The sequence below is a fragment of the Colius striatus genome, chromosome 5, assembly GCF_028858725.1.
Source record: "Colius striatus isolate bColStr4 chromosome 5, bColStr4.1.hap1, whole genome shotgun sequence".
In the NCBI taxonomy this organism is placed as follows: domain Eukaryota; kingdom Metazoa; phylum Chordata; class Aves; order Coliiformes; family Coliidae; genus Colius; species Colius striatus.
This window is the reverse complement of record NC_084763.1, coordinates 42,291,671-42,318,764: the sequence shown is the minus strand read 5'-3', so window position 1 is coordinate 42,318,764 and position 27,094 is coordinate 42,291,671. Positions and strand designations below refer to the sequence as shown.

At 39.4% G+C, this 27,094-nt stretch overlaps 1 protein-coding gene across 2 annotated transcripts in view; it reads left to right on the top strand.

Annotated features, from left to right (window-relative positions):
• The first annotated feature begins 1,168 nt into the window (after window positions 1-1,168).
• Window positions 1,169-27,094, top strand: part of LMBR1 (limb development membrane protein 1) — an 81,641-nt gene continuing 55,715 nt past the window's right edge. Inside the window, exons 1-4 of one of the 2 annotated variants that reach the window (XM_061996226.1) lie at window positions 1,169-1,446; window positions 18,449-18,521; window positions 20,962-21,001; window positions 23,311-23,450. In XM_061996226.1, the coding sequence (XP_061852210.1) occupies window positions 1,384-1,446; window positions 18,449-18,521; window positions 20,962-21,001; window positions 23,311-23,450 (316 nt within the window). In that variant the 5' untranslated portion in view covers window positions 1,169-1,383. The remainder of the gene's footprint in view (window positions 1,447-18,448; window positions 18,522-20,961; window positions 21,002-23,310; window positions 23,451-27,094) is intronic. The other variant, XM_061996227.1, reaches the window with a different exon arrangement.

Below are 27,094 nucleotides of genomic sequence, written 5' to 3'. Positions count from 1 at the left end.
TAACAAGGCTGAGGGTGAAGGGGGGCACCAAGCGAGAGACTGTTGTGGTACTGCTGTGCTAAACCATGACACAGCAAAGATTAAGTTTGCTAATTCCAAAATATAATAAATACTTCACCATCTGCTTTTAAGCAAGAAAATGGAGCAGAGGCTGAGAAGTGAATATAATTTGATATATAATGTATCAAGAGGCAGCATTGAAACTTCCTTGAATGTTACATAATTGGATAGAAATATTTGATTTGCTGCATCACCATCTATAATTTATAGTGTGTCCTAGATTAATAGGGGGTTTTGTGTATATTTAGACCATTGATCTACTTCCAAACCCAGAAACAAAGTTGCCTATGTGTATAGAGGTAATAGGGAACAACTGGGAGATTGTGCCATTGCACTGCAGCAAAAACCAATACAGCAACTTGTCAATAAGAACACTCAAGGGCAAAAAGCTGCTCCAGACAAGGGAAGTGCAAGTCTTAAGTGTCATCTTTCAAAGTAGAAAGCCTCATGCATTTACAGGGAAGACTGAGTTCAGGGAGGGCTTGCACACACCCCGACTCCCTCCCAGTGCCCGCGTTCAGTGCAGGCCGGTGGCTGTCCTTCGCCCTGCTTTGCAGCGGAGTGTAGCCCCTCTTCACAGGCACCTGCTGAGAGGCCTTCCCGGGCAGCACCGGTCAGGCGGCCAGGGGTGAAGCCCGCTCAGCTGATGCCTCTAGCTGGGAAGGGGGCAGCCGGCCAGGCCCTGAGCCTGTAGCAGCCCCATCGCCGCCCCTGCTAGTGCCTCTGGGGCCTCCTGTCCCTATGCCTCGGGGCAGCACGGCTGGGTTCTCTTCCCTCCCGCTCCGCTTCGCTGTCCCCACAGCACGCTCGGGCTCTCAAAAAGGGAACAGTTAAACCTCCACCCTCAGCCCCGCGCTCCTCGTGCCCCGCCCCCTCCGCGCCCCGGCCCACTCTGCTGGCTCCGCCTCGGCCCGGCCCGGCCCCGGCCCGACCCCGGCCCTTCCCGCCGGCCTCCCGCACGCCGCCCGTTGGCTCCCCGACCTCTGACCGCCCCGCCTCGGGGCGGCTTGCCCGCGCCCCCTCGCCGCCAGCCCCGCCTTCCCGCGGGCGGCTGGGGCGGGGCCGTGGCTGTGCGGACGCTGCGTGGTGACGCAGCAGGAGGAGTTGAAGGTGGTGCTGCCCGCCCTTCCTTCTCCTCTGCCGCCTCCGCGCCGCGCCGGACGGTGACAGAGCGGCGGAGGTAGCCGCGAGCGCCGCCGCCAGGGCCCGGGGAAGCCGCCGGCGCTGCCGCTGGCCATGGTGGCCCGCCTGCCGCCGGCGGAGCAGGAGCAGGCGCGGCGGCGGCGGCCGCCATTGCGCGCGGGGGCCGCGGGAGTATGAAGGATGGAAGCGGACGAGGTGACGATCCGCGAGCAGAACTTCCACAGCCAAGTGCGGGAGTACACGGTAGGCGACGCACTGCCGTGACCTTTCGGCCCCTCGGTCGGGCCCCCGCGCCTTTCCGGCTGCGCGGTCGCCACTCCCGCCTTCCTCCCTGACCTGTCACAGCGGTGCCCCGGAGGCCGCACTGCCGCCGGACATGCACTACCCCCCTTTACTGTGCTGTCGGTCCCCGTCGCCGGGCAGCCCTGGGGTTGTCCCGCTCTTTGCCTCTTTCGATGCCTGTCTGTCGCTGCTTTGCCCCTCGCCCCTGGTCCCGTGTCCAGACAGATTCGGGTGACCTGTCCCGCACGGGAATCGCCGTGCATCCGTCTCGGAGCTGGATGTGAGGGCTGGCCAGTGACGATCCCACCTCTTTTCTCACTGGAGGTTTCCTCTCCCCGTGCCTTCAGAGCTGAAATGCTGTGTATGTGTGCAGGACGTAGATGGGCTTCTGAATGTACTTCTGTGCATGCTTGAAGCATTCAACACCTCAGCCTTCAAGTGCAGCCTTGTGCCTGTAATGTATGCCCAGGATTTCATGTTACTGCTTGTGATAGGAAGATCCTCTTGTGTCTTGCTACATTATTTGCTACAGATATGTGTAACCTTCATGTTTTCCCTTGTGTGGTTCTCGGTGCTGCTCCGTGCCCCATGCTCCACAGAGAACATAAGCAGTGCCTGAGCTATCCCATCTTCCTCAACCTTCTGTGGTCAGTTGCAACCCTCTGGCTTATGTGCAGATGGAGAGAACTGTTATGGTTTCTTCTCCGACTGCCTCATAATTATTTTCAGGACGATTCAAAGCTCATGGGGCTTGTCTCTTATTTCAGTTCAAGGAAGGAAATACACACTGCACATAGGACACATGCAGTGTTGTCTTCTGTGCATGTGCTACCTGAACCTGCTGGGTTATTGCATTCTCTTTGCAGTTCCTGCTGCTTGAGAGAGAATGGGTTGCTTAAGTTAAAATATGATTTAATAATTTAGCTTTAAAAATACTCATCTGTACTGGGAAATAGTATACAATACCACCGTGAACCGATTTATGTAGGCCTACGCCTAGGTTATTTGATAACAGGAACTTGCTTTGGCCCCTAGTGCATACATTTCTTTTCTATATTTTATGAACCCATATGTTAAGACATTCTTTCTGCTGATGAAGTATTATATTTCTAGTTTTTTTTTTTTTTTTCCTGAGGAGTGCAAAACAAATCTGTCTGAAGATTGCTTTTTGAAGTAACTGTCTGAACTATTACTTTATGAGATCTTCTGGACCTTCTCTTTTTTGGCAGTAGATGTAACATACATCTTGAGTGCTGTGACCAGTTGGGGTTTAAAAAGAAAAATACTTTTTTTGTAAATAAGTCTTTATCTTAATCTCATTTGTGCTACAGAAACGCAACAGCATAGACAAATTCTGTCTTCTAGATGCTGGCATCCGTCTTTTCCCTACTGTCCATTTTTCTGTTTGTATTTCTTTATGTGCTAATTGTCTCCTACTTGAATCCACCAGAGTCTTGTACTGATACACTGAATGCTACATATTGTGCTTTTGTACCTAGTGGGATGCAGAAATTTTGAGTCTGAAGGAATGGCTGTGTACAGCCTTTTCCAGGTACTGTTACAAATAGTGAAGATCTATTAATTTCTTAGAGAATTAGCTCATATATACTGCAGCTACATCTCTCTAAAGCTTTTCAAGCCCTTCCAGAGCAACTGTTAACTCTTCCTATTGGTGTAGTCATGTAAGGAATCACATGATGCATCAGTAACTTGTATTTTAGAGGTGCAGTGTTGCATTATTTGGACAGTGGAGGCAGAATATTCTTGCTCTTAAGACTGTACTTTGGTCTTTAATATTGATGACATGCCATCTATGTTATTGTTTAATCAGTTGGGATAATAACAACAATTTTGCCTTTTAAATCATGTGTTAGTACAGTTGTGATCTTGTCTTTAATTTATGTTGGAAGACCTCAGGGTTTTATGAATGCATAAACTGCTGCCTTCTGCAGCTGAGTATATGACCTTATTGTGGCTCTCACATAGTTGTAGAAGCACATTGCAAGTATGATTACACTTGTGGTTAGTTTAAGCATAATGAAGTACACAGAGTATGTTGCTTAAATGTACCATTATGTTAACAGCTCCTCCTCATCATCCCTGCTCTTGCAGATTGTGAAGTTACATGGTGAATATAATTTCTGAAAATATGTAAATAGACAGTTGCTGTGTGGGTAGCGGGTAAAGTCATCATCCCTTTATGTGGAGGAGGGAGCATGTTCTGCTTTGACACATGCATGAGACTTCCATTCCAGCTGCAGGTGGGTTGGGGACAGTGGAGTGGTTAATAGAAAGCTTGGATGTTTATTGTGTAATATTACAATGAAGGAAACCTCTATATGCCTGTCAGAAGTAAAATTTATGCAGTCTGGTAGTCTTGTCTTTGTGCCACACAACTAGGTCTCCATTCTTTCCTGGATGCTACAATAGATTCCCAAGAGAAGAGAAATCAAAGTAAGTTGACGTAGTTTAGAGGAAAACCTTTTTCCCTTTCTTTTTACAATTTTTCTTTGAATAGACACAGAATTTCTAGATTATACTCCCCAATGAAGTCCTGAGGGCACAGCTAAGCTTCACTTTAATGTAGTGCTTCATTTCTATGTCATCTGTTCTCTGAACTAGCAAGCTACAAAGCTTTCCATAAAGTTGGGTTATGTAACAAAAATTAAAGGTTTGTTACCCTTCTGTTAAGGTTGCTGGTCTCTCTCTGTAGATGCCAACTTCTGCTAGTTCCACCTTGAAAAGAAAAATGTTTGACATCTGTATAGGTTGAGCAAGGATGTTCATTTTTAAATGTAAATCCTTCATCTGTTTTTGATGGGATTTGTGCTATAATGCTTAGTTTCTCAGGCCCATTCTCTGTTGCTCTCATTTAGAGCATCTGTATGGTACTTATTTTTTTTTTTTTCAACATTTCTTGCCTATTTGCAAGAAAATAATCTGCCTTGTCTTTTATTGCTTCATGAGGATGATCTTTTACTCACAAGAGGTTAACTCCCTGGTTCAGTTTCAGCTTGACTCTTCAAATGTGCATCTGCTGTGTGGAGGAACTGTTTGGAACAGTTACTGAAAACACCCAGGCTCTTTCAGAATTGCATTAACTTTAAAATTCAGATTTGATAAACATGGAGATGAAACACTGGATTATCACTTTAAGGGACATGGCTCATTCCTGAGTTTGCTCTAAGTCAGTGAGAGATGACTTAATAAAGCCAGAGTCATAACCTGTTCTAAAAGGGACATCTTTCTGAAAAGCAGCTTCAGTTGGTTACAAACTATAGCAGAGCGTCTGTGTTCTGTACTTGATCAGCATTCCCATGAAAGAGTTGAAAAGTTCCCATGAAAAGCATTCCCATGAAAGGCCAGACATGCTCTGTGCTGGTCTGATACTATCAGTTATTTCTGTATATTTAATTAGTTTGCCTATCTTGGTTCTTCACATTAATTTATAGTTTGCTGAGATCTTCCACATCCAGGAAGGATATTGAAACTTTTAGGAGACCGCTTTTTCCTTGTGTCCTGTTATTATATCTGTCTAAACAGCCTAGTTATCAAAGTGTTCCGTGCCTGCTAGTATTGTCATGAGCTCTTTATTTGAAATGCAAATCAAGCAGGTGCAATAGTTCAGTCTCTCTGTGTTCCCCTGGCTTTACTTTTTAGAATGCTCTTTCACTCCTTTTTTTTTTCCAGTTAGAGTCTTCTGTTCTACAGTACTAATATGTATTTTTAAAATGTAGCTCTAATCTTAGTGTTGTTTTTTCCATTAACAAGATAGAGGAGTTTTGAGTTCATAAAAATATACTCATTTACTTGGTTATAAGGTTTCCTCAGCAAAATAAAGACACTATGTTTGCATTTGTAGTGTGGGAAAAACTAGTAAAAACCCAAGTTGGTAATCATAGAATTGTTACTTAAAAAACTTAGGAACAAACACAGTATATTTGGAAATTAATTATGTTAAATATTCAACCAGGCCTGATTTTGTTCGTTACCTAAATTCAAGTACAGAAGTGCTATTGTAACTCTTGCAAGTCCAGGCGGATGCTGAAACACATGAAACAAAGTTTTATGATTAATGTTGGATTCTTCTCTTTGAAGGATTAAGTGTTTCAAGGGTATAGGCTTTAGACACTAGGTATTTGGAGAATAGTTCTTGATTCAATTTCCTCTACAAGAAAGCTTTTATTAAACCATACCACTTTTGAATATTGAGGTACTTGTTTGTTATTTTGTTTTCTGGTTTTGTTTTGGTGTTTGTTTTTTTTTTTTTTTTGGTTACAGGCAATGCAATGCTTATTTAGTGTGTGTGTGTGTGTGTGCAAATCTGAATCTAAAAAATTTCCAGCAGATTAGAAAGGACTTTTTAGGGAACTGCAACTTTGTCATGTCTCTGACATTTTTTTAAATCTCTTGTTTTCTTTTTGTGCCTTTTCTCTTCTTGTCCTATTTTGGACTAGAGAGGTGTTCAGTATTTCTCTATGTGAACTAGTGCAGTGTGGTTACTACTGGATTTTTCCCCTCTGTAGGAATGTAAAGTGAGAAAGTGAATTTGAGCATTGTACTCATGTGAATAGTGTACTCTTGCTTCTGCTTCCTTAAATTTATGCCCCAGACAGAAATTGTAATTGTCACAAGCATTTTTTATTTTTTTTTTTAATGCCAGAAGTGATGAGATTGTGCTAGTGAGCCAGGAAGAAAATGCTGATTAGATGCATAGGTGACTTTTCAGTACTTGGAATAAGTTTGTTCTTAAATGTTTTTGTTTGAATGTTTATGCAAGTTTATCTTTTACTCAAAATTAATGCCTTTCAATTTATTTTGTCCATATGCCAAAGACTTGAAATAATTTATATCTTAAATGGCTTCTTGTATCTAAAAAATAACTGCCTAGGTTTCTCGATACTGCTTCTTTTTTAAATATATGTTTTGGAAAAGAATTGTAACAGAATAAAGGAATATTTTTGGTAAGGACATGAAATATAGGCTGAAAAATTAGCATTTACATATTTAAAATGTTGACATCATTCTATCATCTTAAAAACATACCTTTACTTGTAAACATGCATTCTGTACCAAACCTTAAGAAGTGATGAATCACTTTCTGGCTGCTGGTCCTAAGGGTCAGCACTGGTTCATCCATCTGGAATCAACAGGCATCTCCAAATACTTGGCATAGACAAGTGGATAGAGAGATGCTTATTCTCAAAACAGGAACAACTTTTGGAGAGCTCTGCTTTTTCCAGTTCCATAAAATAAACATAAAAAGCTGCTAATAGTTAGAGTTAAAAAAATCTTTCCTTTTGAATATTGGTGTGTTTCTTAGCGGTAACAGTTGCCCAAAGGACAACACATTTCATGGAAGGTACAGATGTCTGTTTAAGAAAATTTAGGTTAAGGTGTAAATTAAATTTGTGGAAATCTAATGGGACATGGAAGAACTGTCAGCAAGCAGACCCAGCTATTGATTGTAAGACCACAGGCAAGTATATCCATCTTGGGTTGTGTTTGGATAGCTGCTCATGTAGTAGAGAGCCTAGGTATGATGGCAGGATGTGATGTGTCCATCTTTGCTATGATGTAGGGATGCTCAGTGTGATTGTATGTATAAACACAAGACCCTGTAGAAAGAAGTGTTTTCAGAGATGTTAAGGGGAATTGAGGGGTGGGTGAAGCAGAAAGCAGGGCAGGAGAGGAGATGATGGTAATGTTAGAGTGGAGAGAAAATCTGAAGCATGTTGTCAGTGGAGTTATGATAAGAAAGTGAAGACATTTTATAAATTCTGTAATTCTATAAGAAATTCTAGAAGTGAGGGTTCAGTTCCGGTGACATAGATAGAAATTTGGATGAAGAAAAAGTATCTAAAGGAAACATTTTACTCAATATAAGCTTTCTGCTTTTATTTGAATGTTACGCTTTCTCTTTTCCTTCCGTCCTCCCCTATTTAATTAGTTGTTTATCCTCATGTAGGGCAATGATAACTCTGAGAAAGTCTTAGCTTCTCTGATACTCTCCATTCTCTCCATGCCTCTTACAGGAAAGCTGCAAGGATTTTCAAGGTAAATACATACTGCCCAGTGACTGAGGACACTGACTTCTTGGTGACATTTAATGTGGAAGAATTTACATAACTTAGAACACAGGAACAGGAGAAACTTTCAAAGTCATGATTAGTTTGTTTTTATGCATGTAATAATTAATAGCTTTTGTTGTTGCATCACTCTAGAAGGTAAGCATACAGCTAGGTGGAGGTGACCTGGAATAAAGTACTGCTGTAACCTCCATATTAGTCATTCACGTGACAAGTGAAATTGCTTCAGGCTTTCAGCAGCTTTGATGTATTGCTCTTTGAGGCCCAATTTACTTTTACAAACATGGTGACAGGACTCATGCTGGTGTTCAGTCAGCTTGATGTCGAATGTATATTGTACGTATGTGGTAGTTTGAGCCTGGCTGGATGCCAGGTACCCACCACACCGCTTTATCCCCCACCTCCTCAGCAAGCCAGGGAAGGGGAGAAAATAAGATGGGAGTCTCGTGGGTTGAGATAAAAGCAGTTTAATAAATAAGTAGCAAAGCCGCGCGCGAAGCAAAGCAAAAGCAGATAAAGCTGTTACTCTCTACTTCCCATCAGCAGCGATGTCCGGCCACCTCCCGAGAAGCAGGGCTTCAGTACGCGTAGCGGTTGCTTTGGGAAGGCCAGAAATGAATCTCGCCTCCCCTTCCTGCTCCTCTCCCCCAGTTTATATTACTGAGCTGACGTCATATGGTATGGAATACCTCCTTGGTCAGTCTGGGTCAGCTGTCCTGGCCATAGTCCCTCCCAAGATCATGCCCACCCACAGCTATTGGTGGGGGAAGGAATGCTGGAGGGACAGCGCTGATGTTGTGCAAGCGGTAGTCATAATATTGATATCAACAGTAAACACAGCACTGCAGGAGCTGCTGTGGAAAATCACTACCGTCCCAGACCCACTACAACGTACTGTTGGCTGAGCAACTCCCAACTCAGACTTCTTGATTAACTGAATGTGCTAAAAGCTGTTTCTGACTACCATCAACATGGTTCTAAGGAAGAGCCCAGTGCTTTATACTGTTTTAATGTTGAGCACTTACATTAATAATTTGCCTTGGAAAATTTTTGTTAACTAAAAAATACTATTCCTTGGGATTTTCAGTTCCTCTATCTTCTGATCAGGTATGCTCTTCACAGCAAGCATTGTGTATATAGATGACATTGCAGTCTGCGTATGGCTAAGTTTAATAATCAGAGGATAGAAGCAGTGCTTGATATTTTTTTTTCTTTTTTTTTCCCCCCCTTCTTTTACCTTCTTGGCTTAGAGGTGTGGTTTCGTGTTGGGCTCTGTAACTGTCATTGAAATGTGGTGCTTTATAGTTTTACTGTTGATTTCAAGTGCCTACTTAGGCCTTGAGTATCCCTATTTCTAACATGTTTAGCTGATGGGAGGAATTGTTGCTGGTGAGTTTGTGTTGAATTTGACGATAGCAATGTGCCTAAAGTATTTACTGAGTTTAGGACTCTTAACTTATGTCCAGTAGAAAGTCAGCATAACTGGTGAGAACTATGGAAAGAAAAAAGATATTGCAGTTAAAATATATTTGACTTTTGGGAGTGGAGGTGAAAAAAAAATGTCCTACTTAAAAATTGCACAGTATGTATTTGAGAGAAGACAAGAGGATTTTTATGAGCCTCTACCTTAAAGATAGTTATGTGTCTTGCCCTGGAAATCAGTATTAGCAAAAGAAGCTGTCTTAACACAAATAACTTATATACTAGGTTTCTATTAAATGAGGCTTCTGAGGTTATTTTTTTCAGAAAGGAATTTTTAATGGAATGACTCTGATGTTTTAATAGAACTTATTATTATAGCCTGACTTTTTTCAGAGGCAGAATGTTAGTGCAATCTAGGTTAGTACTACTGGTGTTAATTCTAAAGGGCATTTTAAAATCTTGCACTAATACTGAAAAATTTTCTTGCATCTGATTTTAATGACTTTGCTGTAGCCCACACAGGTCAGAAAAATGACCTGCAGTAATTTTTTGAGAATTTTTGAGTATATTACTGGATTTACTATAGTACCCTGAACAAAATGATCATGGGCCTATTACTGAGGGTTGTGGAGGTGTCAAAACATTGTGGGTTTTTTTTTCCCTTAGCCAGTGACATAAACACATTACCATTAAATATATAAAAGGGAGTGTAAAAGCTAACATCCATGTATTGATTTGGATTCCTCTGTTAGTTTGAAGTGATGCTCTTCTGCTGGTGAAGTTAACTAGAAGGTGGTTTTAAGTGAATGACACCTGGAAGCTACCTTCTGGAGCGCTGTGGGTGTTGACTTTTATCTTCTCCTGAGAAGTATTTCTAGTGCACTGAATATGTCTTTGGATGTTTTCTACTTAGATCTTGGATATTTTTCTTAGATGAGCAAGTCTAAACATCCAGTCTCTGAACTGCTTATGATTTCTTCATGACCTAAAAACCAAGTAAAAAAAGTGAGTCAACCTCTTGCATATGTCTTAAGCCAGGGTGAAGTCCTGAGATGAGACCATACATGTGTGAGAAATCATAGGTGTCGAGGACTGTGTTAATGACTAAAATGAATCTGTAGCCATAAGACATATTTGACACTTTCTTTTAAGCTTGAATTTACTGTGTCATGCTAAATGTATAAAGCTGGCTGGATTAGAGTGAACTTAATGTAACCACAGAGACCGGGTTTTAAAAGACTTTGTTTTGAGAAAAATTAGGTATCCAAAACAGATCATCTTATGAATACCCAGGTCAAACTGAGAGCATAGCTAGAAATTTCATGTTCTTGTAATGTGCGTGGTTCATTGCTTATGTCAACAGTGAGTAGGTGAAACACCTTACTTGCTTTTTAGATGTCAGTGTCATAATGGAGTTATTAGGAAGAATCCCAGAATGGTAGAGGTTGGAAGGGACCTCTAAAGATCATCTAGTCCAACTCCCACTGCTAAAGCAGATCCACCTATATCAGGTCACTCAGGTGGGTGAGTGGGTTTTGAAAACCTCCAGAGAAGGAGACTCCACACCCTCCCTGGGTGGCCTGTGCCAGGGTTCCGTCACCTGAACAGTAAGGAAGTTTTTCCTTAAGTGGAAAAGAGACCAAGCAGACCTGCTTGTCTCCATCTGTATTTTCTTGCTGTTTATTCCTGCCATCCTTTCTGCAAGTAAACAAAAGTAGTTGCCAAGTGGGACAGCAGGAAGAAACTTTTAAGTTGCCTGTGGCACTCTAATGCAAAGTAAAATACTTAAGCAGCTTGAGAGCAGTTAAGAGATGGCTATACAACAACATGTTTAGTTGTTTTCTATTATGAAAATTAAACCCCAAAAGAACAACTCAACAACTTTTCTGTAGGTAGTAATCAGTCAAGCAAGACAATGACAGTTCTGTTTTCAACTTCTAAACATATTCTTAGATGTAGTCTGCTGGGTGGTGTTACCTGGCGTGACCTCTGCCTTCTCTTTAATCTGTGCTGTTTTTTCTGTCTAGGGAAATGTACATCTTCTGTAAAGTAACAGCAGGAGGTGGATTTATTTGTCATTATATTATTGTGTATAGCTGCTTTTTTGTATATCGTTTGCATAGAAATGCTGGTGCATGTAATAGCAGTAACTTTTAAAATACTGACACAGTCACTTTCAAATGAAGTTCATTCCTTCTTTCCTTTATTCCTCATGTTGTTGGAGCTTCCTGTCTTTCATTTAATACATAGCATGGTATAATGCCATTCTTGGTGTCTGCTTTGCTCCTCCAGATTTACTCTCTATTGTAAATGCAGTTAAGTGTAAGGAAATGATCACTTGTTTGCTTTGATGCTTTTCAGGTAGAAATTTTGAACGTATGATTCATGCTTGGAAGAATGTTATATCAAAGAACATTACCAATATTTGTAACTTCTTTCAGCAAAGAAGTTGTGTGGTGGTTCTTTACTACTAAAGGTTCTTGTGCTGTAAAATGTTCAGCTTCTTCATAGTGTGAGGACACCCCTGGCATAATCCTACAGGGGCCTGTGCTTACACTAACACTTCTAAATGCATTCATAAGTTAGCAGGGTAAGGGCATAAATGATGAAGTGGTGGCTTCTAATGGTGCTGATTGATTCAAGATAGTGGAAAAGGAGACTGAAGTCCAGTCATCTGTTCTGAGAAGGCTCAGCTGTGATGTCAGGCTAGGTTACTTAGGGCTTGAAAACCTCTTACGTTGGAGATTGTACAGCTTGGCTGGACAACTGGTTCCACTGCTTGGCCCTCCTTGTGGAGGGGATTTTTCCTTACCTCCAGTCTCATCCTCCTACTGTGCACCACTGTCCAAACCCCATCTCTGCCTTCTTAATGACCTCCTCATAGCTACTGGCAAGTTGCTGTCAGGTACTCCTGAAGCCTTGTTGTTCTTAGGCTGAACAAGCTGAGATCCTTCAGCCTGTCTGCACCATGCAGGTGTCCTGACCATCTGGGTGACCTTCCTTGCTGCATTACCAATGTCTTTCCTAATTGGAAGCTTAGAACTGGACACAGCCACTACATGTGATCTGATGAATACTGATTGGAGAGAGATAATAATTATTGTGATCATTTTCTATGCTTCAGATAACATAGCCCAGGATGCTCTTTGAAGCATTTGATACCAGGGCATGCTGATTGTCAGATGTTGAGCAATTATTGGGCAATGCAACTGTGTACTCTTTTTCCTAGTGTTAAAACTGTGTTTCCTGCACACCAGTTCAAGATTATTGTCCTAAATTAAAAAAAAAATCTGTTGATCTTTCTGTACACAAATGCAGCTTTTAATGCACACACATTAATACAATTATGAAAGCTGATTGTATCATGTGCATAAGGGGAAAAAAGATGATTTTGTGTTTTTTGAACATATTGTGTCTCAGCATGGAAGTGCAGCTCTAGCATTTGCAACAGAAGATAATGCTTTACCAATCTGAAGCATGGATTTGAGTGGCACAGTTTTAAGGATCATCCATATGGAGAGGTTAGCATCAACTGATCTTTAGTAACTGCCAGTGAGATACAGACAGTATAATTTGAGTTAGTTCAGATCTTTATGGCTCATGTTGAATGCTAGACTCTTTAGTGCCAGCCTCTCAGATGCAGATAATTTTGAACTGAAATCTATGTAGCTTGTCTCCAGCTCTGTTCTCACAGGAGCGGATTGCTGTCTGGTACAGATCCAAAACTGTGGCGTGGATCATGTTTGACTTTTGATGACAGATCTAACAGTATGATTCTATGGAAGAGTTGTATACAAGATACCTAAGAATGTAGTGCAGTACATCTCCAGAAGTAGCTTCTCTTGGCCTGTTGGGTGTGTAATCTAAGCAGGAGCATGAGGTACTTCCTTTGCCAAATGAAGATTAAGAACTTCAGGGGAAGACAAATGTCTTGTCTGTCCTACCAGAGTTTGTATTTAGTCCATACCAAGAGATGTGAATTAATTATTTGTTTGAGGTTTGAAGACTTCTGAATATGCCACCTGTTAAAAGGAACTCTCTAGGTGTAGCATAGAATCCATGTATTTTTTTAGAGTGATGTGGAGGGGGGAACACAAAAAAAAGACATTAAAAATTAGTAGGAATTGCTTTGCTTGTCTGTTTGGCTTTCACCAAATAAAATTCTCGGACTCTTCTTACTTTCATTTATATTTTGATGTGGCTGGTCAAACATGGACTGAGTGTATTTCCTCTATGGTATGTAAGAACGTACCATAGCTGAGTTTAAAGTAGCTCCTTAGGAGCAGTCTGTTGTAGTTTAGGCCCATCCAGGGACCAAAAAACCCCAGGTTTAGACTTAAGTGCCACAGACCCTGGAACTCTCAAAGGACAGGGAGGGTTTAATTGATACGTAAGGTCCAAGACAAAACAGAGAAGGCTACTCAGCTTAGGGAAGAAAATGAAACTTAATTTAATCCACTTCAAACTAAAGCACAACAAACAGAAATATCCAACGGAAAAAAAATACAGAGGAGGGCGAATGGTGGAGGTGCAGCCAGCTCTTTAAGATCACCTTTCCTTCCACTCTTCTGCTCCCAGGCTTAGAGCCCTGAGCCCAGCGTTACTACCTCCTTCCTGCATAAGCAGTGCCAGCAGCAGGGAATGGGGAGTGCAGCCACTTCTTTCCTGATATCTCTTGCTGCTTAATGTGCTCCTGAGAAGTGCTCCTCGCCAGCCCTCCCTTGCTTCAGCTTGGGGTCCCCCACACTGGGCAGCCCTGCACAGGCCACTCCTACAGGCTGCTGCAACCCCAGTTAATCTTCTCCAGGTTGCGGTCTAAACTGCTCGCTCCCTCTGACCTAGAGTCTCCATCTCTCACCCCCTCTGACACGGAATCTCTGCTTCTCGTGTGGGCTGCAAGGTTGTCTCTGGTCCGGCATCACTCCTTTTGTCTTTTCCTGATTGCAGGGTCTGCGTGGTCACCTCCATCTTGCCCTTCCTTTACATCTCCTCCACACATTTCAGATTACCATTCTTAAATGGTGATGGCAGAGGCAAGATGTAAAGACTGGGGGTGGGTCTGAACCTCAGAGTTGAGGGAAAGTCCAAGGAATCTTTACCAGGCCTGTACTGCAGCCCTCTCCCCCTATCACCAAGCAAAAGTGGCTTCTTGCAAAACCATGAAACAGTCTAATTAATTATGGCAACAGGTCCACAACTACTTTGACCCTCTGTAAAGTTGGAATGAATTGAAGGAAATAACTTTTAAGATTTGTGCTGTGGTTTTGGTGTGTTTTATTTGTTTTTTTTAGTGACACTGTCAGGGAGTGTCAGTATGCATCAGAGTTGTGTACATTCTCTGCACAATGTCTTCACTATCTCATCAAGTCAAACCTGGAAGAGCTTCATTTGAGCTCCAGTGAAGAACTCTTTGTAGAGAATTTGGGATTATAAAGAATATAATGTGTCCTAGATTTGCTACACTTGGAACATCCTTAACTTTTGTCAGCTCTTACTACAGAGATGTGTGGGCATAAATTGTTGCTTTTTGGTTGAAAATGGTATGCAGTATGATTTGGATTTCATATTGTGTTCCAATATTATCTCCAATTCAGTCACATACAATAGTTTCCCTAAGGAGAGATGGAATTTAAAGAATATAGGCTCCTCTTTTACTGAAGATACCAATGTAGCTAATCTATGTGTGAGGTTCTTTTTCAATTAGTGCCCTCTTTCAGTATGACTACTTATGTATTTTAATAAGTGATTAGAAATGGAAGTTGACAAATGGTTTAGGGTACTATGAACATAAGTATATGTGAGTTTGCCCCCTTCTATGGGTATTTTTTTAAGAAAGTCCATTTGGGAGTTAAGAATTGCATTTTCTGTAGCCATATGACTTGGTAGAATGTTTCTTTTGCATAGGCCAAGGCCAGTATCCAGGAAACTGAGAAGTATTTCTTAAACTAGGGTAGGTATGCCTTAGTAGGAGAGCTGTAAGGTGAGTAAGAAAGTACTTGCAGTGTAGTGTACATACGTGTTGTGTTTGAGTGTGAAAATATAAGCTACTGTTCAGTTGCCTCAGGTATCGGTATTAGATCAGATTTATGCTAACAACAGAATGTTTACTTTAAACCAATTATTTAGGAAATGTAGTTGATACAAAGGAGGGTTAAAACATGGTGTAGAAAGGACACTATTATCTCAATATAATAGATGTAGTATGAATTTAAGATGTGGTTTTTAAAAGGAAAAAAAACCCAGACGTGATGATGAACTTGAACCCTAAATCCAAGTTTCTGCTGTAACTTGAGACCTGCTCTGCTGGAAGCAATTTGGGAGGACAGTGTGGATGGATTCAGTGACTGGAGGATAATACTGAGGTACTAGTGTAATTTTCAGGTGAACTTGTTGAAGTATATCCAATAGAGAAAGAAAGGCTTAGTGCTGTTGTGTACAGCTGTAAGACCTTACCTGGAGCACTGCGTACAAGTCCAGTTACTCACAGCTAAGAAACATGAACTGAAACTAGGAAAAGTACAAACAAGGATTGTATTTTTTTTGCAGTGCAAAAATATCTGGAAACAAACAGCAGTATGAGGAGTAAGAACACAGGATTGCAGCATGACAGCTGAAGAAAACTCCTCTCTCCTATCATGGGCAACACATTCCTTTTTGTCAACTTAACTGAGTTCCACTCTAAAAATAGTTAGGATACTGAAGAAATATTTCTGAGTTTGCTTATTCACTTGTTTTGGTCACTATAAAGGACTTTGGTCAAGATCCTGAAGCTTTCAATGATTAAAATCATCATTAAGGAAAGATATATGTAACGTACAAAATCTGTGAATTTTGAGTAGTAATGTTACCAAATATGCATGAAATTGTTCACAATTCTGATAGAAGAGGGATAATTACACCAAGATATATAGTTACAACTTCTTGCTGAGTTGCAAAGTAGCTGTCATCTAAAACTAGAAATACGACCTCTACAGTTTGTGTTAGTAGACATCTTTTGACTGTTGTGGTCTCAGAATACCTCAGTTATCTCAGTACCTTTTAAGGTAATGTACCTTTTAAGTACAGATCCACACTTTGACTGTAACCTTGCTATCACAGTTGGAATAAAGGTGATCTGTTTTATTTGAAGATCTAGACAAGATTGCAGTAAATTCTTCTCTTAAGCTCATTTTTGGCTTAGTTTTATTTAACTATATTGATTTTACACAGGGACAGTGTTATTTGGGTCTGACAGATTTTTAAAGATTTTACTGACCCTGATATTCAAAAGTGGATGCCTAAAATTAGATGTCTCTGTTTGTAGCCTTGGTCTAGTTTTCAGAGGAACTTGAAACCGCGAAAAGGATTTTCTTTCAGCCATGGCATTGCTTTTTCCAATACTAACAGGACAAGCTGTGTCACAATACTCTGAACACCCAAGGGTATTTCTATTTCTTTTGTTCTTCCCGATTAAAAAATATACTAGTGTATTTTTAATTACATCTTAATGATATTATTTGTTTATAGAATTACTTATTTAAAGAATGAAATCCTTTGTCAAAACCTTTCCCTCTTTGAGGCATCGTCTGGAAAGTTGGAGTGATGAACTCTTACTCAGATTAAATATGTGAATTCAGAGATCTAGTTAGGAAACCTAATTTTCAGCACTGCCACTGAGTGTTGCCTGCACAGAGAATGAGCTCAGTTGCCACTTTCAGACCTATGACACTGTCATACTGCTGGGAGATGTGTGTAGGGCAGCTAGTTCCGGGCACCCAAATACCAGGCTCAGATGCTTGCCTATGCTTTGGTTTTTAAATTTGAAATATTATGGTAACCTGAAAGACAGAACTCTTCCAGTTTATTAGTATTTCTTTAAAAAATCTGTCTTTACTAACTTGAGCAATACATTCATTCCCCCTCCATCGAGTTCTGCTGATTCGGATGTAGAGTGCTTATTTAGAGGTAAATTTTAAGGGCTATCATAACTACCTTTGCTATCATAGAATGGTAGGGACTCTCTCCAGAAGTTCCCCATCCCTCTTGAACTGGGGAGCTCAGAACTGGACACAGGACACCAGATTTTTCCTTTCACTTAGAGTAGCTTTTCCACTCCTGTTGTGTTTTTCTTTTTTTTTTTTTTAAAGACAGTGAGTTCTTTAAGGCAACACATCTTGAAATGATTGAAGAATGGACCAACTGTTGCGCAGTGAAGTAATTTTCCAAAAGCTCAGTCTGAAGTTGAAGACATTTAAGGTGCTAATATTATGAATTGCAGATCCAGGCAGAGTCAATTAAAATCCCAAGCCTTGTATAAAGTCACATTAATAGTAAAAACTGCTACAAGAATTTTGCCTGATTCAGTTGGTTAACTGCTGGTGTTAGGATTTATTAGGTGGCTACTAGTATTGCTCACAAGCAAAAGAATCTTAGCAGTTTAGGCTATTTCAAGAAGCTTCTCTGCCTGTAGAGTGTAAGTAATCTGTTTCCTGCAAGCTAACAGAAAGCAGAATACCCCATTGGTACACAGGACTGTTGGCTGACTGCTCAGGCCCTATTGAAGGCTGAGGGCCACAACATCGTAGAATGGCATGCCTTGTTCTTGTTTCATTTCTGACTGACTCAAATTAGAAGATATCAGCGCATAAGAATAAAGAAGCAGTGTTGAGCTACTGGTGCCTCATTCAGAAGCAAATAATGTTGAGGATTTTTCTTTTCTGTTTTCTGTCTTTTTCTGTTGGATTAAAACTATCTTGCCGTTTGATATCTTTCCTCTAAGATTTCCAATATGGTTTTACCTTACTGCATTGAGATTCTAGTGTTAAATCTTAGAAACAATTTGATAGAAGTCATGCTGGGTTCAAGGTACATTTGACCTAAATAAGGTACATACCTTAAGAGGAAGGAAATTGTGCCCTTGCCTTTTGATTGTAGAGGAAACATTGTCATTGTCTAGCTCATGCTTGGTCATCTGCTGTAGGCAGATGAGTCTCTCTCGTGTTTTGTTGCCTGAAATTTGCTTGATTCAAGACATGATGGAAATAGTAAACATAAGTTTTCTTCTTTCTGCATGTGGTGATAGCTTACTCCAAAACAGAGTAAGAGAGCCCATTGTGTAAAATACAATTACCCTTAAGGTGTACATGTGAAGGGGATACAAGTTGTGATAACTTTAACAACCCAAGTGGAAAAACAACCCACCTCACTTCTCTTAAACAAAAATTTGCACTCTAAATAGGGATTTTTATTAATTTTACTGTAAAACTTGCTGGCCTGGATGTAATACTTGTAACTCTAAACTGTTCTTGTTAGTTTAATTTTCTATTAATAGAAAGATACAAAACATAACAGTGTTGCCTTTTTGTAGAATATACTTTTGTTGATCTGAATTAAATTTTACATTACTGATACTGTATTCTCTGTCATCCAGGTGTTTCTCTGCAACCTAATAAATGGAATATTTTTTTTTCCAGATCTGTTTTCTCCTATTTGCTGTTCTTTACATAGTTTCCTACTTCATAATCACAAGATACAAAAGGAAAGCAGGTAAGCTTAGACTTTTTAATATATTAAAAAATAATTTTGGTTTTCAAGTGAATAGGTGATTAACTTTCTTTTGGCTTCCACAAGGAAAGCAGAAGAGCCTAGGCCTCTGACCAGCAGTGTTTCTTGGGCTGCTGGTCTATGGCAGCCTGGACTGATCTGGTTGTATATGCTGTGCTTTTTTCTGTTGTCTGATCCCTTTATCCTTGAGCCACAAGTTTCCATCACCTCCCTTGTGCCTGCTCTGTCACTTCTCAGAGCTTTCAGTATGCCATCTAATACCACTAACTGTGAGAGGGAGTGTGCTGAAGCATCTCAGAAAAGGATCTGAGTGTTCTGTACCTAGCATTGTGCGACTTAGAGTGAGTGGCTGTTTTGGAGATGATGTGGATGGCCACAATCAGTTGTTCTGTTGGTGCTCCATGGCAGCCTGAATTTTAAATGTTTTGAGAGAGAAGAAATGAGAGAACAAGTAGATGGTTCCATAGCCTTAAGATCCTGTTCTCCTTTCATGTCAGCTTCTCTAGAATAAGTATCTTCAGGCTGCGTCCTAGCACCAAAATCAAGTTCAGAGCTTTAGCTGGTAAAATGAAAAGGTAGCCAGTAATACAGAAGGGAAGTAGCAGATTTTTTGCAAAAAATCTTGCTTTGCTCAGGTGTAGTTATTTTGGTGTTCTCAACTTGTTCCTTATGACCTTGCCACTGAAGTGTTATTCCTTGAGATAAACCTGTATTTTTTTCCTTTAGAAACATTGTGTCTGAAAACAATCTATCACTTTTTTCCCTTGTATTTTTTAAAAGACAAATAGCATAAGAGTATCTATAAAATGTCAGAATCTTTGACTCTTGACAGCTTATCTGTGACCTTGGTACTCACTAATAGTCAACCATGCTGGAGAAGCATTCTTACGCATGGTAATTTTGGCACTTTGAGCCGTAGTGGAAACTGTTTATTGAGCTATAGTGACCCATGTTACCATAGAGCTGTTTTTGTAGAAGGACTAATGTTCAGAATAGTAAACTCTTCAAGAAATTTAGTACCTTTAATGCCCCTCCCCTTCTCCCCCTTTAAATGTAAGGAATAGTTAAACAAGTGAGATGGATACCATCTTCTCATCCTGATACAAGTTTTGGATACTACAAAGCTGCAACCCTTTGGAGATAAGGAAGAACAGGGAGGGGAAACTGGTTTGGCAAACACTGTTAGCTGTAAAGACACTTTTATTAACTTTTTGGCAGTTGATCTTGTCAGCTAGCAAGAGAAATTGTTCTGTGTCCTGTCTTTATGAAACTTTGTGAGCATTTAGTTAGGTAAACTTTATATCCTGCTAGCATATTCCTGAAGAGACACATTTAAAGAGTTAAGATATCTGGAATTCTTTCAGGACAAATTGTTTGCTGTTACTAAAAGTTCTTTAGCCAAAATGATTCATAAGAGACCTTGACTTAGTTTCTCAAAACACCATGAGATTCCCATCAAAAAAACCAGAAGCAATAACCCAATGTACTTCCTCAGAAGAATTTCAAAATAGCATGATGTTAATGGATACATGTTTATTCCAAGTTTGTGCATGACTGACAAAAAATGGCTTGCTTTATTCTTAGATTTTAAAATAAATTTGAATGACCTCTCATGGAAAACCTGGGACACTGTTTTAGAGACAGGTTTCTTCTTTTATGTCAAATGTAGGAATGCATACATTTGAACACAGATGTATATAGAGGAAGATATAAAGAATAAATGAATGCTATATTAGTGATTGACCTCTGAGTTAAATATTGATGATAATAATATAAAAAATTCAAGTATTGAGAAATAATTGAACAAAAATGGTCTAAGGTGTGAAATACCAGAGGAAAGCCATGGTATCTTAAATCCAGAACAAACAACAAAAACTTTCCTTCCCCTTGTCTCCCCAAGTTCCCAGGAGGCAGGAGGAGGGATGATTAAGGGCAAGCGGCAAGGAGTGGTCATCCCAACTGTTCTGGGAATGCTGTCTTGTTTCAAAACTATGTACTGAGAATGAAACATCTCGTTAGGAGTTGATAGTAGTAGTTTGTACAGACCTTAATGCTTCCCTGTGGCTTGCTTGCTCTCTATGATTTCAGAGATGCCCAAAGGAACAGTTCCTAGCAGCAGCCATGGTAGTAATAGTCTGAAAGTTTTCAGAAGGCTCTACTGCAAACAAGACGTTTCCAAGAAGTTTTGATCTATTTAAATAAAGGGAAATAACTTTGTAGTTGCATTGATTGAAAAGTGTTTAAGACTAGCAAAAAACCCCCCAGCTTATTCATTTTGGTAGAAATGTTCCTAAAATATCGATGCTAATAAATTATTTTAGTAATTCCAAATTTTTATTATAAATTAAAATGGTTTCTACGTTTTAGCCTGAGGAAACATCACTTAAGTATTGAATATAACCTGCTGTAATTTAATTTTCAGATGAGCAAGAAGATGAAGATGCCATCGTTAACAGAATATCGTATGTATAGTTCTCTCTTGCAGAACCTTTTCCTGAATATAATGTTACAGGAACCTTGTATGCTTCCAGATAAATAACAGCCCATTTTAAGTGTGACAGCAAGTAGATGGCAGAGGAAGCAGATTTGATCAAATGTCACCTTGTATTATGAAAGACTTGACAATAGGCAAGACAGTTTAGTCTAGGGCTTTTTTCACTTGTGGTTTTCCTAGTAGGCATGAAGTTGGCCAGAATCTTGCATGAGAACCTGATGCAGGAGGTGGAATTCAGTGCAAGACCTGCACCTAAATCTCTGAAATATATGTGTTTAAGTTCCCATTGCAGCTGATGGAAGCCCTGTCAAGGGAGGCTGTGGATCCTGGAGAGAGAGTTAGCTCATTCCAAACTAGACATCTGTATTTAATCATCTTAAAGAATAAAATACGGAAGACTAGCACTTGCCAGACCAGCAAGGTTGGCAGTGACTCCCTCTCCTCTTCCTCTTCCTGTTCCTTTGTAAAGCTAGATGTTAATCTCTCCTATTTAAATATGTCTGAAGATTTACAGAACATCCTTGAGCTGTTACTGTCCTCTGTGATGTGATTTCTGAAACTATGTGGTCTTGCTTGCATATTCCAATGTTGTTAGCTCTTCTGCAGTGGTAGTGTCACCCTTTTGGAAGGAGAGCTCATTGATTTGTCTTGTATCCTGGGAAAGTGCCGAGTACATTGCAAGCTGTTCACTTCAGTTGTGCATTTGTGGCAAGCTTGAAAGATGTACTAAGCTGATGTAAATCTTAGGCGTGTTTCTTTCAGTAGAGTCTGGTGCCAACACTGGTTACAAATTTGAAATAATTATTTGCCACAAGGTCTACTTCAGGCCTAGAGAAGAATACATACTTTTATATACTGTGAAGCCTGTGCTTTCAAGACATCAATGAAGGGTCTTCTGGACTGAATGACTTTCGTAGCAGCTGTGGTCTTAGCCTGGTTCTGAATTTTTCAACATTCAGACAGTAAAATTTGTCTTGTTCAGTGTTATCCTTTCTGCATCTATTTTCTAGTTCAGCTTTAAAATATGACAAATACCAACTATAAGTACTGTGTTCTTCATGTAAAAATGGTGTAAGACAAGATTAGTTTCCATCAGAGTAATAGTGAAAAAGTGAAAAAACTTTCATTAAAAGTGTTGTTATTAAGTGTTTTCTGTTCTTTCAGCCTAAGCTTGCCTTTCCTTGAGTGCATATTCTTTTCCAGAAAGCAGTAACTGTCAGACTTATGCAGATGGATATTTCCTTGTATATCATGTCAGGAGCTGAGGTTGAGGAATGAAACAAAACCAAACTACTAGCACCTTGAAAGGCTGTAGTGTGTTAGATTTCAAAATTCTGGCTTAGAATATGTAAACATCCTTAAATACAGGTGAAAAAACCTCTCATAATATTTTTTCAAAAATAAAATTATTCACCCAGACTTTCTTCTGCAAGTTTTGTCTGAAAGAAAAATGTATTTGTGGGCTGTAAAGGAAAAGTAAGATCTCCATAAGAAACGTACTGACTGTCTTATTGTAGGAGTGGTCCAAGTTTCTCTTGTCATGCAGTTTTGATAATTATTTCTAATTTTGTTCAAGCATTGGATTAGTTCTGTAAGAATGTTTTGTTGGTCTTAATTTTCTTGAACACAAGAATTCTTTTAAGTTGTACAAGGTGACACTTGGTGTAAGTTACATTTGAGATCTAAAAAGAATAAGCTTAAATATTTTAAATAATTGTGACCATTTCTCTGTCTTGACTTCACAGCTGTCAGAAAACCCCAAGCTATGAGATGACACTCAAATATTTAACTACTTAATGAAAGAAAACCAATATTTTCTTTTCAGTTTGGTATTAAAATATTTCTATACAACTGTACTCACTTTTTAGATACTAAGAAGCTGCTCTGCTTTTGAAAATTGTAGTAAGAATATAGAAATGGACTTTTTCGTTCTTAGTATGTATGTAGGAAATAAACTCAAATGGACTTGTGAAAAGATATTCCATGAACCCCAGTAACTTAATCCGTGCATGACATTGGAATCGAATGCATGCATGTCCCAAGGGAATAACTGTGGTGGTTGTAAAACTAACTATTTTTCCTGGATTCTGTAAAATACTTGGTACTTGAAATTTAAGTTTTTGGAAGTGAAAGATTATGGAAATGAGTTTCTCCTGCCCCTTTACAATGTAAGAATGTGTTGCCTTCAGACATTGATTGATAGGTAGACTAACTACTTTTTTCCCCTCTATTCAGAGCATGTTGGTGGTAACGGTGGTGCATTTCTTTAAATTTCAGGCTGTTCTTGAGCACGTTCACTCTAGCAGTTTCAGCTGGTGCAGTCCTGCTTCTACCTTTCTCAATAATCAGCAATGAGATCCTGCTTTCTTTTCCACAAAACTACTATATTCAGTGGTTAAATGGCTCACTAATTCATGGTTAGTACTCAGCATAATATAATTAAAATGAATGTCTTTATGTGTGCACAGTTTTGTTCTTCTCAAACTAATAACTATTTTCATTTAAGATGCTAATTGATTTAATAATCTATTATTGGCTAGTTGGTTTTGCTGTTGTGTAATATATCTATCTTAACTGTTCTGTTGTTTTTTTTAACAAGTTATGCAGACTTGATGGAATTAAACCAAATTCATTGCTTTAAATATTCATGTCAAACAAGAGCTACTAGAAGCTAACTTGAAAACATACCGTTTTGTTGTCTTCCTGATGTGTTAATGCAAGATTCATAAGCCTATCTCTTTATGATGATATGTATAAACTTAAAACAAAAATACTGTTTTTAGAACCTTGCCTAAGTATGAGCAGTTGAGATTAAATAGTTAAATTTAACTATTAGTGATTTATTTGTAAATAAAGAAAATGATATGAATGTATCAAGTGTGGTAAAGAGGTACAATAAATTAATTCAAGGAAAGCAAGATAAAATAATATTATCTGTACTTGTAGCAGTGATGGCTTATCTCTGGGAGAGTGAGTTTTGCATGCATTCAATATCAGCTTAACATGCTTGTGACTGATGTGTGTAGTGGTTGCTAATAGTTGAAAATATTTTGAACAATGTGTCTGAGGGAAACTGGTGGAAACGGGACATTCTTTAGTAGATTTGACTGGAGAAAGGAGGTAGTACCATCACTGTGTGAAACAATTCATTCAGTCTGGAACAAATAACTTAAAAATTGTGTGCTGTCCTTTTTCTGTTTCTTTGAAGAAATAGCAAGTGGGATCTGGAGAACTTTTCTCTGAAAAATGTACACTCTTTGCTAAATGTCTAATAATACTCAGTTTTGGAAACTGGTTAATTTGCTAACTTTCAAGAGTGTTTTTTTTTGTTTTGAATTTTACAACAAATTAAATGTGGGTAGGTGAAATGATAAACTAATGCATATTGTCTGTCATCTTTCTGAAACTATCTAGACAGTAAAAGATTTTTTTTAAACCCATGAATAAGGTGGAGCTGACTGTAGATGTTGTGCTCAGTGGTGACCCTGACTGGGGTGATAGGTCAGTGTAAGACCTGAGAAAAATGAGGAAGAAAAGGAGTGGAATGAAGACAATGGACTTTAAGAGACTAGACTGTCATGTTCATGAAACATGTATATGATAACTTTACAGGAGAACACCCTGAAGGCAAAGGAAGCCAGGAGAGTTGCTTACTTTGAAGGATCATCTTTATGCATTATAATGTTCACCTCTGTGTACAGGAAAATGAGCAGATGTAATAGGAGGTCAGCGTGGCTTAGTGGGGGTCTCCTGAGCACAAACCCAAAAAGGAAATGTACAGAAGGTAGAGATGAACTGCCCAGGAAATATGATAGAAATATGATATGGCCTGATGTGGAATTAGGGAAGCCAGGGCACAGCTGATCTGCAACTGGTGAGGGGTTTGTGTGGAGCAGACTTCTCGAGGACAACAGTGGGGATGGCTGAACAGCAGAACAGGTTGTCCAGGGAGGCTGGGAGATAGAAATCATTGTAAACTTTCCAAAACTCATGTGGGTAAAGCCCTGAGCAACCTGATTGCCCCTGTGCTGCAGTTCAGCTGTTTTCAGCAGCAGATCAGAGTACCTGACTTCGCAGGTTCTTTCTAGTTGAGCAATTCTGTTATCTTATTTTGTCACGATGGGAATCCCATTTAATATAATTTGATATATCTCCTATATGGGAGACAAAAACACAGCTAATTCTTATTTTTCACATAAATCTATGTTAATCTGCTCAGACTGATTTATATTTTTATTCCAAAATATGAGAGAAAAATTTAGGGAAAAGAGTTCTTCCTTCTGTGTCTGAATTGACTTTGGAAAAACCTGAATAAACTATTTCAAAGAGTGAAAATTATACAATAACCAACTGAGAAATTTTCACTCTGTCAAGAGTTGCTACAGTACTTGAGAAAACTTGGGTTAATTATAAATCTGCTGGAAAAATTAGCTGTAACATAGGAAGGCTTTTGAATTTTGCAGTGACCATCTTATTTTGATTTTTAGTATGGTAATGGTTTGAAAGTACCACTTCATACACGCCCAGTGTAATTTACATTTCCTGAGTCCGATAGTAACGGCTAGCAAGGAAGTAAAATTCAACATCTTGATGTTTCTGAGTTTGATTGTGTATTGCAAAGCTTGTGCTAGCCGTGACTGAACTAAACCAAAATTTCCCACAGTTGATGTGAAGACTTCAGAAACATCATTAAATTTTTGGATCTGCCCATGGAGTTCTGTTGTTACAACTTGACAAAACCAGTGTACTTTATTTCCAAACGTTACCTTGGGGGCGGGCACCCTCTTGTGGTATTCACTAGTTTTGCACAATGCATTGTACTGCTTTGTAAATCCTGTTCCATGTAGTGGCAGTAGCTTTTTGAAGTTAGTTACGAAATACTTGTGCAAGTTTTGAGAGCTGATTGTGCTATCACAAGCCTTCACATTCAGAAATAATACTGTCTACCATAACCTTCATGTATGCTTTGCTTATCCAATGGGAAAATTGGTATTGCTTTAAAAATATTTCTGTGTTGCTAGATTGATTGATTACAGATACAGCCTGAGGTACTTGAACATAACATGAAAGGATTTTTGTACTGTAAACTATTGCATTAGTTGTGACATATAGAAAAAGAGAAAACACATGCCTCGAATTTTTGAGTCTAGCAGAAAGCCTGGCCCTTGATCCAGTATAAGCACTCTTACCTAATGCATGTTGAACTAAACCCAGAAATATTCCTGACAGCTGTTCACTTGTGCTGTTGTTGGCCACAGCCACCAGGTGGGGATAAAACGTAATGAAACTGCAATGAGTAAGAAAGCAAAAATTGCTGAAAGTCTACTCTCTTTGCCAAAGACTGAGAGGTTTTTATTTTTTGTTTTATTAACTTGTTTTATGGGGGATGTTCTTGGGTCACTACAAATGCAAACAAAATTTAAAGTATTCCAGTAGAGCGTTTAAAGCTTTTATATGTATGTTCCTATCCGCAAGTCTCTCTGATGTGATTTTACAATGCAATCGGTAGAGTAGGAAATAATTATTTTTCTGAATCTGTTTTAGTTTGGTTTCTGAACTATGAAATTAGGATAAAAAAATACAGTTGAGGGAGAGGAGGGCTCTATATGTTCCGTGTTTGAGAAAAGTGTGTATGTATGTCAGCAGCATTCCAGTGCTGTCCTCACCTCTCACAGTTTTGCATGCATTTAATATTCTGTAAATGTGGCTCCTATCAACTGCTAATGTGTAGGTTCTGGATCTTAAAAGTCACCCTGATCTGCACTGTTTTACATTGTAGGTAGACATGTAATAGGGGCTGTGAAAATTAGGATAACCAAGTATTCAGCTTTACATTAGGTATCTGAATGCCCTATCCATTTTCATTTAGGGAAAACCAATGAATAAGACCTCCTATTCCATCTAATAGTATTTTTGCTCAAACACTGGTTTCTTAATTTTCTGAAAACAAACGTTTGCAGACCCCTTGAGTTAATGTAGCACCAGTAAGGGCTGCTAATGACATTCTTGCCAATGTTGCTCTATGTGAATGTTTCTTGAATGGTAACAGGAGCTTCCTGGC